The sequence below is a fragment of the Crotalus tigris genome, unplaced genomic scaffold (genome assembly GCF_016545835.1).
Source record: "Crotalus tigris isolate CLP2741 ecotype Arizona unplaced genomic scaffold, ASM1654583v1 scf7180000024281.4978605, whole genome shotgun sequence".
In the NCBI taxonomy this organism is placed as follows: domain Eukaryota; kingdom Metazoa; phylum Chordata; class Lepidosauria; order Squamata; family Viperidae; genus Crotalus; species Crotalus tigris.
The window spans coordinates 3,899,116-3,914,949 of record NW_024100453.1 but is presented as its reverse complement, the minus strand read 5'-3'; the positions used below and the strand labels follow the sequence as shown (position 1 = coordinate 3,914,949).

The window sequence follows — 15,834 nt, the reverse complement described above, 5'->3', positions numbered from 1 at the left end:
TTTTATAAATTTTGCACATCTTTGCCACTGTAGGTCATCAGAGCTTCATGTGGCTCCTATTTACACAGAAAGTCAGAGTGAGAAGATTACACCAAATCTTGGTGCTTTTTTCCTTTATTTCATAAACAAGCAATGTTCATCTGTGACATATTGCCTTCCTAGTTTAATCAATTCATTTACAGGACCAAGAAGGGTAAATTGTATGAATATTTTATTAAACTTGGTGATTTGGCCTGCCTACCCTATATACAGTAAGTCTCCCAAATCCCTCTCCCCCACTCCACCATTACAATGAGTTTCTCACCATATGGATTCTAGAAGCCCATCATACCTTGCTGAAAACCATTTTTACTTCTTTTTGAAGTAATTGGTGCTTGCCAGCCTGAAAAAGAACTACAAAATGATTTCTAAAGTTCTGGAGCTCTTGGTTTCAGAGTCAGAGACAAGGTCTTGAAATGAAAACAAATTGGGACAATAACATCTTTTCTAAAATTGCTAGCCTATCAAAATCAGTTAAAAAACATTGTGAAAAATCACAAAGAAGCCAAAACAAGAATCTGCAGTCTATTTACATTTGATCTCAGCCAGAAGATCCAAGTAGATCTGGTAGTCTCTTTCACCTTGGCTGTATCAAAAATGCACTTTGGTAACATGGGATACATGGAAGAGTATCCAGGCAGAAGGCAGAAGCCGTGGTTCACTAAAAACATCACTGATGTGTTTGTCAACAAACAAACCATCCTGTATATCCCTCCAGAATTTTGAAGAAAGGTTCTGCATACAAATGAATGAAAGGTGGAATGGTTTAGACTAGTGGTTCTCAACCTTCCTAATGCCGCAACCCCTACCATGTGGTCGTACATTGAGGACTACCTGTATTTCCCTGCAGGCGGGGCAGGAGGAGGCACACACGCTCCGCCTCCTCTCCTGCGGCTGCACGTGGGCCGTCGCCCAGCAACCGCCTCAGCCTGGGAGTGCCACACATACGTGGTGCTGCCCCCTGCGCCAGCCGAGGTGTAGGTGGCAAGCGGCAGCAATGGCGCAGACCGACCACCGGCTGGGCCACCAGCTGGCCCAGCCCAAGGGAGGTAAGCCACCCACCGGGCCCCACGCACGCCAGCAACCCTCTCTGCGCCCGCCGCTGCCCCGCTAGCCTTACCTTTGGCCACTGCACGTTCGGTGCGGCGGCAGGCAGGCCCAGGCACTCCTGGGCAGTCATGGCATGCGGCAGCAAGGGCGCAGGCCGACCACCGGCTGGGCCACCAGCTGGCCCAGCCCAAGGAAGGTAAGGCATCCGCCGGCCCCACACGCGCCAGCAACCCTCCCTGCACCTGCCGGCCTCCCACCTCCCACCCCTGGCCCTCTTTTACTTACTTTTAGTAATTGCTCAGCAGGGAGGGAAGCTTTCCAGAAAGTTCGCCTTATAGCACCGTTTTCAGACTGGGGCTTTTGGCGGGCTCAGCAGGGCAGAGACAGCCTGGACAATTCCTATTGGCTTTTGAAAGCCAATAGAATTAGACTCTATTCAAGAGAGTCTATTCTATTGGCTTTCAAAAGCCAATACAATAAGAGGGAGTAGCACAGCTAAAGAAAAGGGGAAAAAAATGGCAGACAGCCTTGTTTGGTGACCCCTGTGAAATGGTCGTTCAACCCCAAATGGGGTCGCGACCCATAGGTTGAGAACCGCTGGTTTAGACTATACGAATATCATAGAAGTCAAACACTTCAATTTATATGGCTGTCCAGTCACCAAGTGACTTGATGTGGCTAACAGAGTTCAAAATATCAAGGAAAATAAAAAGAATAAAAGAATGCCATATCGTAACTCACATCTGATGCATTGAAATGGGCTCGCACAGCATCCTAACCCAATACTTGAAGGAATGAATGAATCTGAACTTGCCACTCACTCTCTTAGTCCAATCTACTTCACAAGCTTAATATGTAGATAAAATGAAAGATTCTTCCGATCCCATTACAAGGGTCTCAGATCTATTCAGAGCTTACTGTTAAGTGCTCCAAAATCAAAATATTTCAAATTCAATTTTTTTTACCTTAATGCTTACCAGATCTATCTAATTACATTCAAGCAGCACAATAATTCATTTCTGCATGTAGTTACACTATTAACTTCTAAACCAGGGGTCTCCAACCGGTCCGTGGACCGATACCAGTCCGTGGCATGCCAGCAACCGGTCCGCACAAAGCAAAGCCCCATCCATGGGATGCAGGTAGCACACAAAACCACGCACTCTCTGGTCTGTGAAAAACCTTTCTCCACGGAACCAGTCCCTGGTGCCCCAAAGGTTGGGGACCTCTGTTCTAAACCATAGTGCAGGAATAACAGCATTTCTGACAGATGACCATCTAGCTTCTGTTTAAACACCATCTTCCCAAACAGTTTATTACTTTGTTGAATATCTCTTACTATTGGTATTAAAATCAACCCATCTTTTACTTCCATGTAATTTAATCCCAGTTTCTTGGCTAGAAGAGCTCTGAACCAATATGTCCTGTCATTTGCATTATAACTTTTCTAATATCTGAAAACAAATAATGTATCTCCTGATACTTTCTACTCTCCAGGCTAAACATACCATCTCTAGTTGATATTCATACATTTTTTTCCTTCATGACCCTTTATATTTCCTCTTTTCTAGACACAATCCAATATAACAATTTTTTTCTTTAAATATAATGTCCAGAAATGGACACATTTGCAATTAATGATGGCAAACCTATAGACATATGTCAAAGATGTCACACCACAAAGTTTTGGGTGACACACTGGCATTCACCAACACCCATCTTCTTCAATTCTCAAAAGCACGCTCCACGCTCACACAATTTTCAGAAGCTGTGGAGGCTGCGCGAGAATGGGATGTGTTCTTATGTAGCTTCAGGACCCTTTGAAAATTTCACACAATAATGAGGCATGCTTTCATGCAGTTTTTGGAGGCTGCAGAGGCCATGAAGAGCCTTCTTTGAATCTGCTTCAAGAATGAAGGCCTTTTGTGACCTAGAACAGCCTTGGGTAAGCCACAGGGACCTGTCAACAGAAAAAGTACAGCATCTGAAAGTAAGCGGCACTTGGCAGAAACTGGGGAGTGCTGGACTGTGGGGACAATGGCACCATTCCCCAATGTTTGCTCTCCTTGGGGATCGGTGTGACATTTTTTTGTGTGGCAGCAATGATGCTTAAGGCTGAAGTCGAGTCCTGGGCCTCAGGTTTAGGCCCAACCTCAGTACTGCTGCTGCTGAGTGCTGCTCTTCAGCATAACCTAGATGGGGGAGGAAGGGGAGACACAGAATAGTTTCTTTTTTGCTGGGGGGGGGGGGGAAATGACACATCAGCAGAATCAAGTTAAGCATTTTCTGAAGTTTTGACATACCAAGCTCAAATGGTTCATCATTACTGTTAGTCTGACCAAGGCAGAATAAAGAAGCACAAAAATGCACGGTATTTGCTCATGCTGTGTTGATTTGTGTGTCTTTTGCATCTCTGTCCTTTTTTTATTTATTTCAGTACATTAGTATTAACCAGCAAAAAAATTAAAAATCATGGCCAAGACAAACTTCCCTGTAGATTGTCATTGTAAACTATGCAAGAATAGTACTTACTATGCATCAGCAGTTGTGACAACATTTGCATACACAAGGGTTAAGCATATGTAGCCAGATAAATCCCTCCCTAGAATACAGACAGAATTATCTGCCCAATATTACAAAGCAGAAGGTTGGGATCAGGTGGTTAAGATACAGAGGTCCTTTGAGACCACCATTCTTCGAATTATGGGGTTAGTTAGTTCCATTACAAATATTGCCAATGAAAAGAGGTTGTCCAATATTTAGATGGCCTTACTTTTTCATCTGCAATTTGATGGCAGTAAAAAGGACACAATTGCTTCAAACTATTTTGTAGTGTGCTATGGTGTAATTGTAAAGATACCTGAAACTTTGAGTTTAACAAGAGCAGACCAACTTTCTTTGAAGTGTGGGTGTCCCCACTTGATGCTATACACTGGCCAGATTGCATAGCTTCCTGATTGTAAATATCTGGTCTTCTTCATGCAGAGGTAAAGATGTTTCTGTATAAATAGAGGGAAGAGTAACTATAGGAACCAAGGCTTCCTCTTTAAAAAAAAAAAAAACCTATTTGATGATGTATTTCACTTTGCAAAGAATATGGGAATGAGGATAATTTTTAAACTGGATTTAATGCTTTGTCCAGGTTTTCTTCAATGTTATAGTAGCAGCAACTGTAGATCAGAATCTGAAAGAAATGAAATGTTTCATGCTGTTCTGAAACTCCCCAATAACCTTATTCCTATACAGAAGGAGGTAGGGGCAAAATAATTTATCAAATGAAGTATAAGTCAATGACATTTATTTAGAGCACTAGGATAATCCACATTTCACAATCCTCCAATTTCATTTTGTTTCACTGGTCCTTTTCTACAACAATACATCAAACCTACTATATAATAAAACTATTTACATTTCCAAGACTGGGTCATATACAACCCTTTCAATTGCTATTCACATACAGTACTTGACAAACAGCACAATACAATATTTTAATGTCTAAAAAATGACAACCCTGTACTCTATTTATGCTATGAAAAGTGAAAACACAAAAATAAATTTACAATTATGAGATTTTTTTTTACAACACACTAGATTGGATGTGCTAAGCAAGACTTTACAAAACCAGAAAATTTAACAAATAGCTTGATATCTTCCCATTATTACATCTTTAGAGGAAAAAAGTTTGCATTTATTGAAAATGTATAATAATAAAATTAATTTCTGTACAGAATTTATTTTTTTATATTTAGCAAGAGATCGTAACTCTGAATTGCTAAGTAAAATTCATACATTTATACAGCTTGCATATCCATTCAGGAATTCATTTGGATTTTCTTCTTTTTGACTGCATAGCACCAGCATTTGTTTCTACAGGAGGGAAATTAGTTTGAAAAAAATTATTCACAAATAATTTACATAAAAACAGATACAGCAAATCATTTTCTGTTCTGTGTCCACCATGTTCTTTAGATAATTTAAGTTTATTTAATTCACTGAGTAGAAGTCTATACTAGAAAATTAAAATTCCACAAACAATGGTGTCTATCACAATATTTAAAAAAGGAGCAGGAGTAAATAATTATATCTGGACAAATTATTAACATAATCTGAACATCCCAACATCCCTATGGATGTTTAAGATGTTTACTCTGCTTAAATAGATCTTACAACATGCATAGTACTGTTACCAAAAACAGGATTACCAATTTTTCACATGAGATAGTTATACCAGGATTATATTTCCTCTTAAACATGCTGAAAATGTAGTTTTGAATAAAAGTTTCTTATACTTCAAAGCAATATTTCTATATTATGATGGGCATAATGTTAATGGAAGAGGAAGTGTACAGTGTAATGATCATTGGAAAATCTTTTCTTGAGTATCTCTTATTGGAGAATAGAATGTAATTTTATATCAAATGCCATATTTTATTTTCCATATGGGAATTATAGTATCTATTCATTTAAATCATTTTTTTTAAAAAAGCCCATATACTTCATTGTGTGTGGAGAGAGTGGGGATCTCATTTTCTGAAACAGCCAACAGCTGTCTATATCGCAGAATTAACATCTGAATGTCTTTGAATTGAACCTCTTGTACAATTGAACCTATAGATTTTATATTGGATTTTATTTAGTTTGGTTTCAATACCATAATAGAGCTTAGGATCTGCCTATTATATGTACAAGTAATTATATGTAAGCTTGAGAATTAAAATTAATTCAGACATTACGCAAAGCAAGACTTGCCCGATAGAGATACATTTTTGTGTATTAGAGACTATTTTAAGCCTTTTAATATCTAACAAAGATTTAGTGTAGGCACCCCTAGTAAAACTGTTGAAGTTTCAGTGACTTCCTAAATAAACTGACACAATCTCTATCAGAATAAAGTTAAACCAATATTTTTGAAAAAGTAAGAGCATGCTTAGGATTTACTGAACAGTTGTTTACAGATTCAAAATAATGAAAAGGGCAATATGGCAGGTGCAGAAGTCTGGGCACTCTGCCAGTGTGTCTCTCTAACACCTCCTTTGGCAAAAACAACCATCTTCCAAACATTTAATTCAGTCAGATTAAAGTCCTTGTATTTTTGCTTTTGGAATTCCCCCCCCCCCCCACACACACGCACACACTCTTTCTTGCAGAACTCTTCTAGGTCAAAAATATTAGTTCCTTGCACATATTGTGTATTTTGGATTTCCTCCAGAATTTTCAATATTCTATCTGTGGAACTTTGCCTTCGCTTAGTAACTGAGAGTCAGTTTGGTATACTGCAGGGATGTCAAACTTGCTGTGTCACGTGATGTCAAGTATCATGACTTTTTTCCCATTGCTAGAGCTGGGGTGAGTGTGGCTTCCATGTGATGCATCCGGCCCGCGGGCCAGCAGTTTAATACCCATGTTGTAGTGATTAAGGCATGAGGCTAGACACTGGAGATTGGGAATTCTTGTGCCACTGGAAGCACAAAACCAACTTGGTGATCTTGGGCCAGACACTCTCTCTCAACCCTAAGAAGTCAATAGCAAACCACTTCCAAAATCTTGCCAAGAAAACTGCAGGAAGTTATCCAGGCAATCCACAGGAATCAGCACTGATTTAAAAACAAACATATAACCTAACCATAGGCCTAACAAGTCAATCAACTTTGAGGGGCTCATTTCATCTTTATTCTAAAAAAAAGCTGAGTATCTAAATTTCTGCAATTGCCATATTCACATTTTCTTCTCTGGAACCTATATAAAGTGAGGAAAAAAGGCCTGGCACAACTTTGTATCATCAGAATTGTTTCCCTTTTTGTTCATTTAGGGATCTTTTGGAAAATATAATTTGATCAGGATGCCTATTTTTTTACATGCAACTTCATCAAGCCATTTGCTTTGTTTGCAAGTTCTGCATTCAACACTATAGAAGGGACTAGACAACAGAAAGCTAAAACTGGATAATTAATTTTAATTCATCTTTGTTCCCATTTCTGAAATTCAACACCATTTATAAAATAAAATGTACCAAGTGCAATTGTTACCTAGCTTCTTCTTCTTTTTTTATCTTTGCTTCTTTGCTCAAAGACTTTCTTCCCTACCTTTTGTAGTGCTGGATGCCGATGCTGGTCTTGATGATCTCTTGCGCTGACCATTCTCCATTGTCTCCTGTACTAGTGCAGGTTCCTCTGTCCTTGAATTTCTTCTACTTGAAGTTTTAGATTTTTCACAATTCTCCTTTGACTCATTACTGATAGAAGGGAGATAACAGTTGTATGTTTATAAACAATTTGAGGCATAAGAAAAGCAATACCTATAAGCAACACAGTATCAGCATTATCTTTTCAACTGTAAATGTTTCTAGAAACGTTAATAGGTGATAATATAACCAGAGATACTATTCCATATATTTCATAAACCCCAGGCTAATCTTTCAAGGTACACATAGTTTGCGTTTGGGGCATAAAATTAGATCTGGTAACCATTTCATTGCAGCAGAGTGAGACAAAACATTATTTCTTGCCTTCTGAGCAGAAATATAATGCATAAAAGGAAGGCCTTAAAGAGTTGGTTCTTTCCCAAGCATTAGATATGGGTAAGGCTGGAGCCCAGTAAGTCTAAGTGCTGATGTATGGAGGAGTTTTGTTTCTATAGTGTTAGGAGTTTTTGATGGTGGTTTTATTGCTTTTTATTGCTATTATTGTTATAAAACTACCATTTATAGTACATAAGATGGGTAGCCATATAACTTTTAAATAAAAATAAATTTAAAAAAGCACAGAAATTGGAGCTACGCTAAAAAAAGCTTTCACTTCATTCAGAGAAGGACTATCTGGTTTACAACTTTTAATTGCAAGACAAATTGTAGTAAGCTTTTTCCATAAATAGTTCTTAGAGAAGCGTCACCACTTTCTACATGAGTTATAGCCTATGCCAATAAACAGGATATCTTTGGAATGCAAAATCCACTTCACATGCAAATCTTTGTAAGAACCAAATCTTAATTTGCATTACCTCTTTGTCTAATATGGGGGGAAGAGATCAAGAATAAATATGCCCAAAAACTAAAACAAAGCATCAAATAAATTACTTACGAAAGGCCAGTGATAATGGCAGGATTTGCTTCCAGATCTGAAAAGAAAAAGAATTATTCCAATCTAAATTTGAAGTATATATATGTGTGTGTATGTGTTTATGAGTATGAAAATAATTTCTGGAATTATTACTTGAAATAAGTGATGGGTACAATACTAATTAATTTATAATATTCAGAAATATATATAAAACAGCATAGTCATGCACAATAGGGATTCTGATCCAAAAATAAAGGCCTTTTCAAATTATAATAATTATACTTAGTTCACTAGATTTCAGAATCCTCCCCTACTTGGCTATCTGTAAGTTAACTGGATATTTAAGCTGTGCCCTTGTAAACCTGTAATCAAAATTTGGTAATGTATTTTATTATATACCTGTTAGAATGTTTTTCCTCATTTCTGTCTGCCCTGACCTGAATAACAGTTATTAAAAGTTAAATCCCATTCCCAACCCACATTCTCAAGTTGTGCTTGTGATGCTGTAGTTTTGCTCAAGAATGCCTATGCACAATGCTAATGTTATCATTTTGTTAAATATTTCCAGCTCAGGGTCAGCTATGTTCTGAGCTATGTTCCTTCAGAATATATCAAACTGATATCTGAAGCAGAATAGAAGTATATTAATTCTCACATAATTCTTGCCCAGATAGTCTGTCTAGAAGAGAGCATCATACCAATTATCTTCAACATAGCAGGTACCAGAGTTTAACTTAATAAGGCATTAAATGCCTATGAGGTACTATTAGCTAAACTGAGAAAAGACTGTACCTACACTTGATGGGACTGATTCAAACAACTTGCCCACTTCCTTAGGTATAAAACCTGAAACAGATTGCAAAAAACCTGGCGTATGTGTATGACACAACTCCACTGATTAATGCCATAATAGAAGTGCCTATTGTAAATCCTTGTGGTTTCTAATAGGCTTATCATCACTAATCTGAAAAATTGTCACGGTAGACATTTAAGAATTCCAATTTAATTCTTGAACTCTGAATCCAGAAAACTTCACCACTTAGCTTCACCATCAGTCAGACAATTGCTCAAAGATGCAACATAGAGGGCAAACCAAAACTCTTTTCTTTCTTCTTTTACTTCCATAACAAACTTAAAAATATATTCTTGCCTGTGTTTGGTCAAGCTTCCTTTAACATTTGGTTATTATTTGCTTTAAAATAAATTGTAGCACTATGCATCACATTTGAGAGAGATGCTTGGGAGGGCACACTGCACTAATGATATATTCCTCATTAAAATATTAAAGCATGCACATGTGGTGCATACACATGTGGACATACAAGGATACTCAGAGAAAGTCTTTGAAGAACTGACACTGAGGTTTCTAGAGTGCAGAGGAATTTAGGAACACACTTTGCAAATGGCCTCTTTGTGCAGAAACCCCCAAACCAAATTCATCTGCAATAATCAAAGTATTTTACCTTGTAACTAAAGTCAAAATAAATTATTTTCAAAATTATTTTAAATGTATCCCTTTGTCTAAGGAACTGTCCAGTATAACATTCAATATAAGATCCAATATAACATAAAAATTAATTTTGCATATACAAGGGATTTTATTTTATTTATGTTTAAAGTGTATACATTCCCCCAACGTATCACAACAAAAGAATAAAAAAATGTAAAGGTACAGAATGTAAAAAAGGAAGAGCCAGGACATGAAATACTAACTGAAACTGGGTCCATTATCCACTCTGACCTAAAGCCTGGGGAAACAACCAGGTCATATTTAAATAAGGTCAAGGGAGGATGTCATATGAATCTCGGGGCAATGTTGTTTCAGAGAGTGTAAGGCCCAATTCCTGTAAGTTATATACAATTTTTCTAATGGATCTAATATATAAAGTACACCCTACTTAATTAATCATGTAGGGTGTACAAAAGTCAGACTCACCAACAATTTATTATATAAATTACATTAAATATTCAAAATGATTGTCTTTTTGTTCTAAGCATTTCCTTTCTCCTTTGATGCATGACCTTTGAGCATACAGTAACATTTTCTATGAAAATATACATTCATGAAATAAATATATTATGACTAGCCTATGGTGCCTGACTTTTAATACATCTTGTGTACACACACACACACACACACACACACACACACACTTCATGAAGCCCTCCATAAGTTATCTAAAAAACATACCTGTTCTTTGAATAGCACTCTCTGGTGTTGCACTTAAAGTCTGACATGAAGAGGCTAAAGCAAGAAATTTTTTTAAAAATCAATCTACTTTACAATCTTAAGAAACATTATCTATAACATTCATTTAGAGACTATGCAAGGGAAGGAAAAAGAGATTTATTTTATGTGTTTAAATTCCTGAAACAGAAAATATTGTTCTACAATGTTTTGGGAATACTATAAACCAGCTAAGGAAAACTCTATAAAAATAATATGCTAAATGTAAAAAAAAATATTAATTATAAAATGATAGCTAGTATATGAATTAATTGAATTTTAGTACATTAAAAGTTACTTTGTCAATTTCAAATACTGATATATCTACCACACTGTTACATTTAAAATCTATAAAAATATTGCTGCAAATTTCTATTTTTGTGTTTATTTATACACGTTCAATTGTACATTTATGACTGTATCCTTAGAAATACCTTAATTTCTGATAACTGCAAATTAGGAATTAAATCATCAAAAGGTATTATTTGTTTCACAGAGATTTTGGTTTCTATTCACTAGATAGCAACCCACATCTTCTTTTGGGGGGGCTGGGGAGGGGGCTCAGAATCAGTGTTGACTACTAGTGACTGCCTGGTTTAGGATTGTAATTTATATTGTACTTTTGTTGTTGTGCCTTCAAATTAGTCTTTAATCCTGGCAACTGTCTTGATTAGTTCCTGCAGCTTTCTCAGCAACATTTTTAGAAGTAGTTTGTCTTTGCCTTCTTCCTAGGGCTCAGAGAATCTCATGGTCTCCCAGTTTCTAGTCGGATATCTTAATTGCTGCAGCAAAATGGTTCCCAACCCATATCTACTTCTGACATTTTACAGCATTACAATGGCAAGTCAATGCTCTGATAGTTAGAAGATAACCATCAGTGACATTGTACTCACCGAAGTTCTTTTCATGTATTCAACACCACTCTGCCAAAAAAGCTCTCATTTTTAGAAAACTACCGTAAATATTTAGAGACATTTTTAGAGAACATTTTAGAGAACTAGTTTCATTCTCCCTTTTACCACTTTCTTTGCTTTTCATTAACATACACATAACCTTCTGCAATTATTTGAAAGATTATATCATACAAGAATTGAAAAAGTATCTTTTCTTCTTCCGCCAGCAACAATGTCCATTATATGAAACACTGCCACACATTTCAAAATCCAAACCAATGTCATTAATCTTCAGAGTACAACTTAATTCTCAAATAGCGTTATCCATTATTGCTACAACCTGGGCATATGCACTTGGCATCAGCCAATTAAATTTAAGAAGACTCATTTCAAAATATAGTTACAGAACTATAAAGGAGGAAGGGAACTTGTGGACCACTGAGTTGAACTCCTGCTCTGTGCAAGAATCCAAAGTAAAGCATTGCTGGCAGGTGGCTGCTTAGCTTTGGTTTGGGCATACTGAGTGAAAGGAAGTCCATCATGTTCCCCCAAATTTTATGTCAAGCTACTTTTGCAGCTAGGAGGCTTTTCTTAATATTACAATCTACAATCCTCAGAACTGTTTCCAATGTTTCAAATAAGATCTTATCAATTATGTATATATACCTGGATGTTTCCTATCCAAACCTTAATAACAATAAATACAGTGGGAAAGGAGAGAAACTCATTGGGGAATTCACCAGCCCTTGTCTTATATGCTGTAAATAAGTAAAGCACAAGTACAGATTGTGCTTTTGGTAAGATAAGAATGACCAAAGTAGAAAACAAATTTTACATCAATTCAGTTTTCTGTCAGCTGAAGGACTGGTGAAAAGCACTAACTCAGTCATTTAACCAAATCACAAACTAAAATTCTCTCAATTCTTTCACATTATTCTTCATTTGTATGGATTTTTAAATATTATTAGTATGTTCCACTTGATATCAACAATAAAAAACAAAGTATGAAATGTAAAAATATTTTCCCCAAATTCACTGTAATCATGCTGCTTGTTTAATAATCCAAACAATTAGCACTGCAGTGCTAGCATTAATATGAACTTTCAATTTTGGAGCCTGAAATTTTTTAAATCAGAAATTTAAACAATATTTCATCTGAACTATACATTTTTCATAAAATATCTTCCCTTGCCAATTTGTCCAAAGTTTCAGGTCTCAGACATATGCAAACACAATAGTCTCTTCCAAATGTTTCTAGTTAAAATGCCTGTATCAAGAATATTAATTAAATGCATTTGTTTTGGCAAGAAAGGCTGAACAAGTACATTGGATACATACCCATATTATGTGGCAATTCATGGTGGGTTTCCTTCTCATCTTCAGATGCAATTCCAACCTGTTCATCTGTTATACTACCAGGGTTACCATTAGTAGTCTGAATTGAAGATATTTCAGACATCACTGGAGTGGTTACTACTGAGAGTACAGTAGTGGAAGGAGTGCCACCTGGTAAACTTAGCGATACTGATGCAGGAACAGTAGCAGTATTACTAACATTTGAATTACTAGTTCCACAAGTGCTGTGTTTCAAAAGAGTGGAAGCCGGAGCTGCCACAATATTGTCCTCTATTTCTACAGACTGTTCTGCCTCCATGCTGCTAGGAATTGAAACATCTTGTTCCTGGCATTCTATTTCTCCCTCCACGGCATATTGCTCTTCCCCATTATCAAAGACATCTGTGACTTTCTGGCATGCTTTTGTCAGCAAAAACTGACCAATTCTGTCCACCTTGCCTTTTCCCTTAGCATTTGAAACTGGACTTCGCCTGTTGCTGGAAGACGCAGGGCTATGTGCATGAGATGGAGAAACCCCAGCAGCAGACTGTGAGACTGTTTCTGTGGATGGATCAACAGAGGCACAAGTTTGAGAATGAATCTCCTCTAAACCGAAATCTTTATTTAAGTGACTGGGAGGATGTGAAGAAGTGCTTGAAGGAATAGTTGACGAAGGAGAAGGAAGCTGAGTAGGAGCTGTTAAAGAATTAATAACCAATGGTCGGTTTGTTGACATACTTGTGACGGCAGTAATAGTCGAAGAGCTAGATGGAGAAGGCCCAGATGAAAACTTTATATTCTGGGATAAGTGTAAAGGACCAACAACTGTAACAGGCTGTGATATTAAACTAGAATTAGATGTCATTGGGGTTGTAGGAAGTGTACTTGTTTGAGAACCTTTCATAACCTGAATGATTGAGGATGAATTTATAAAAACAGGAGTAATAAATTGAGGCCGAGTGTTAGATTGAACTGCTGTCTGTTCTTCAGAAGTAAGAACTTTATTACCAGCATTAGGCATGGTGACAACAGTAGACATTAACGTGGGCTGCATATGAGAGGGCAGTGATACTGAAGTGTTAGATGATGATGTAATGGGATTGGAAGTTACAAATACTGTTATTTGATTGGGTGAAATTGATGTAGAAAGAGAAGTAGAACTAATAGGTCTCTGTACCGCTGGAGACATATTTTGGGAAACATTTGAATTTATGTCTCCCAACTCTTGTTGTACCGGAGTTGAACAAGATTCTGTATTTGCAGGTAAATTTAGGGAACAAATAGGATCTTTATTAGAAGAGGAATCTTGTGGAGGAGGGGGTATGCCAGAAACCTTTTTAAATTCATCTGCACACGTTACTGTGGGAGGCACTTCAAGGCCAGGGAGTCCAGAAGGTTTGATAGTAACATTAGGGGCTCCAGAATTGTCAAGGAGTTGACTTAAGGATGTTGGTGCTTCACGCATAGCTGGAGATAAAATAGTGTTATTTTCTTCTAGACTGGGAAGTTTAGAAGATTCTGCAAGAGGCACCTCTCTTTTCTGTTGCTCTTCACGTACCAATATTTTGATTTCTTGACTAGGAACTCCTTTTAATTCAATGTTCTGCTGATCTTTGTTCACTGGAATAACCTGCATATTTTGGCATATACCATCTTGAGGAACACTGAAGCTTTCCTTGCTATCTTCTGAAATACCAGCCATAACAGATATAGGAATTGCAGGGTTCTGAGCAGCTAACATACCATTATTTTGAAAACTTCCGGGAATAGCTGTTTGCAAAGGTGGGCCAACCATAATATTTCTCTGTAAATCCATGTTCTGCATAAGTGTGGGATTCTGTTGAGAAGTCAGAGCTAATTTAGCTGCTTTTGAATTTTGCCTTCCAGGACTTGGTGTGGTTTTCCTGCTGGATCCAGGACTAGATCTTCTGTTGTTACTTGGACTGGCTCGCTTTGCCCCACTTACATTTGTTTGTTTTCCTGGATTGATAGCCATTGGATCCAACTTGTGGGTCTGGGGGGAAACAAAACTGGATTGGCTATTCATTGCAAGATTTGAGGGTGCTTGTCCAATGGCTTTCAAAGTGGTTGGATTAAGACCCTGTTGATCAAATCCTCTGTTAAGATTAGGTCTGGGGGGCAAAGGAATATTTATCTGAGGAGGAAAGAGACCAGCAATAGAAGCATTGAGCCTCTCTGGAGATAAACTTATTTCTGATGGTTCTGTACTTGGTGGGCGATTATTGGGAGTCTGAGGATAATATGGTCTTGGACTTGCCCTGGTTGGTGTTTTAGGTCTTGATGTTTGTGACGTGGTAGCAATATTTTGAAAATGATGTGAATGTGGGCCTGGAAGAGAATTAGACTGCTGTTGGGGACTTGTTCCTTGGGGAGTTGACATCTGAGGCGGTCCAGGTTTTGGCCCAGCCATCATTAGTTGGTTTTGTGAAACTATTAAATGGGATGCTATAGTGTTTTGAGGACCTGAAACAGATGGCGCTTCAGGTCCATTTCCTTCAGAAACAGAGGAAACTGATGAAACATCTCCCAGTGGAGAGCTGGTAGGGTTCTGTGTATTATCAGTGTAAACCATCTTCCGTGTATTGTTCACTAGAGTTGGATTGTTTGACATTGGAATTCTTTGCTTATCAGGAGATGGAGGCACTATACCAGGACCTTGTAGACTAACCATAACTGGCATGTTGCCTCCCTGCTGCATTGCCATTCTTTGTGTTTCTACATTTAGAGAGCCCCGAGACTGATGGACACTTTGGGAAACAGGAAGCCTGACCGATTTAGAGTCCTGCTGCATCATGAGCATCATCATCATCTGTTGCTGCTGCTGCTGCTGCTGCTGCGACTGTGTCTGTTGAGATGTGAGTGCCTGCTGCTGCTGCTGCTGTTGTTGTTGACCATGTTGCAAAAGCTGAGGAGGTATTTGCTGAAGTGATCGTTGTTCAATTGACTGAGATGGGTAGCCTGTAAATGTGAAAGCAATCATTTGTCAAAATATACAAACTGTTTGTCAAATTCAGTCTCTTTGTTGCGGCATATAACATTTTTAAATAATAATCATGGGTTAGGCAGGAAGACAAGAAGTTACCATCTCTCGCGTTTAAATTGGCAGAAAAGATAATTAATAAACAGAATGTTAAATTTATATGAAGAGTGGAGAGAAGCTAACTGTGGATTCTTCTCCTTCCTCCAGTATCTCTGGACTGAATGAGGGCTGATG

General features: G+C 37.6%; 1 protein-coding gene across 5 annotated transcripts in view; it reads right to left on the bottom strand.

Annotated features, from left to right (window-relative positions):
• Positions 1–4,365: 4,365 nt before the first annotated feature.
• NCOA6 (nuclear receptor coactivator 6) overlaps positions 4,366–15,834 on the bottom strand; it is a 51,293-nt gene continuing 39,824 nt past the window's right edge. For 4 of the 5 annotated variants that reach the window (XM_039323638.1, XM_039323639.1, XM_039323637.1 and 1 more), the window contains 5 exons: positions 12,603–15,578; positions 10,336–10,389; positions 8,166–8,202; positions 7,173–7,321; positions 4,366–4,956 (listed from right to left, as the gene is read on the bottom strand). In XM_039323638.1, coding sequence (XP_039179572.1) covers positions 4,910–4,956; positions 7,173–7,321; positions 8,166–8,202; positions 10,336–10,389; positions 12,603–15,578 — 3,263 coding nt within the window. In that variant the 3' untranslated portion in view covers positions 4,366–4,909. The remainder of the gene's footprint in view (positions 4,957–7,172; positions 7,322–8,165; positions 8,203–10,335; positions 10,390–12,602; positions 15,579–15,834) is intronic. The other variant, XM_039323641.1, reaches the window with a different exon arrangement.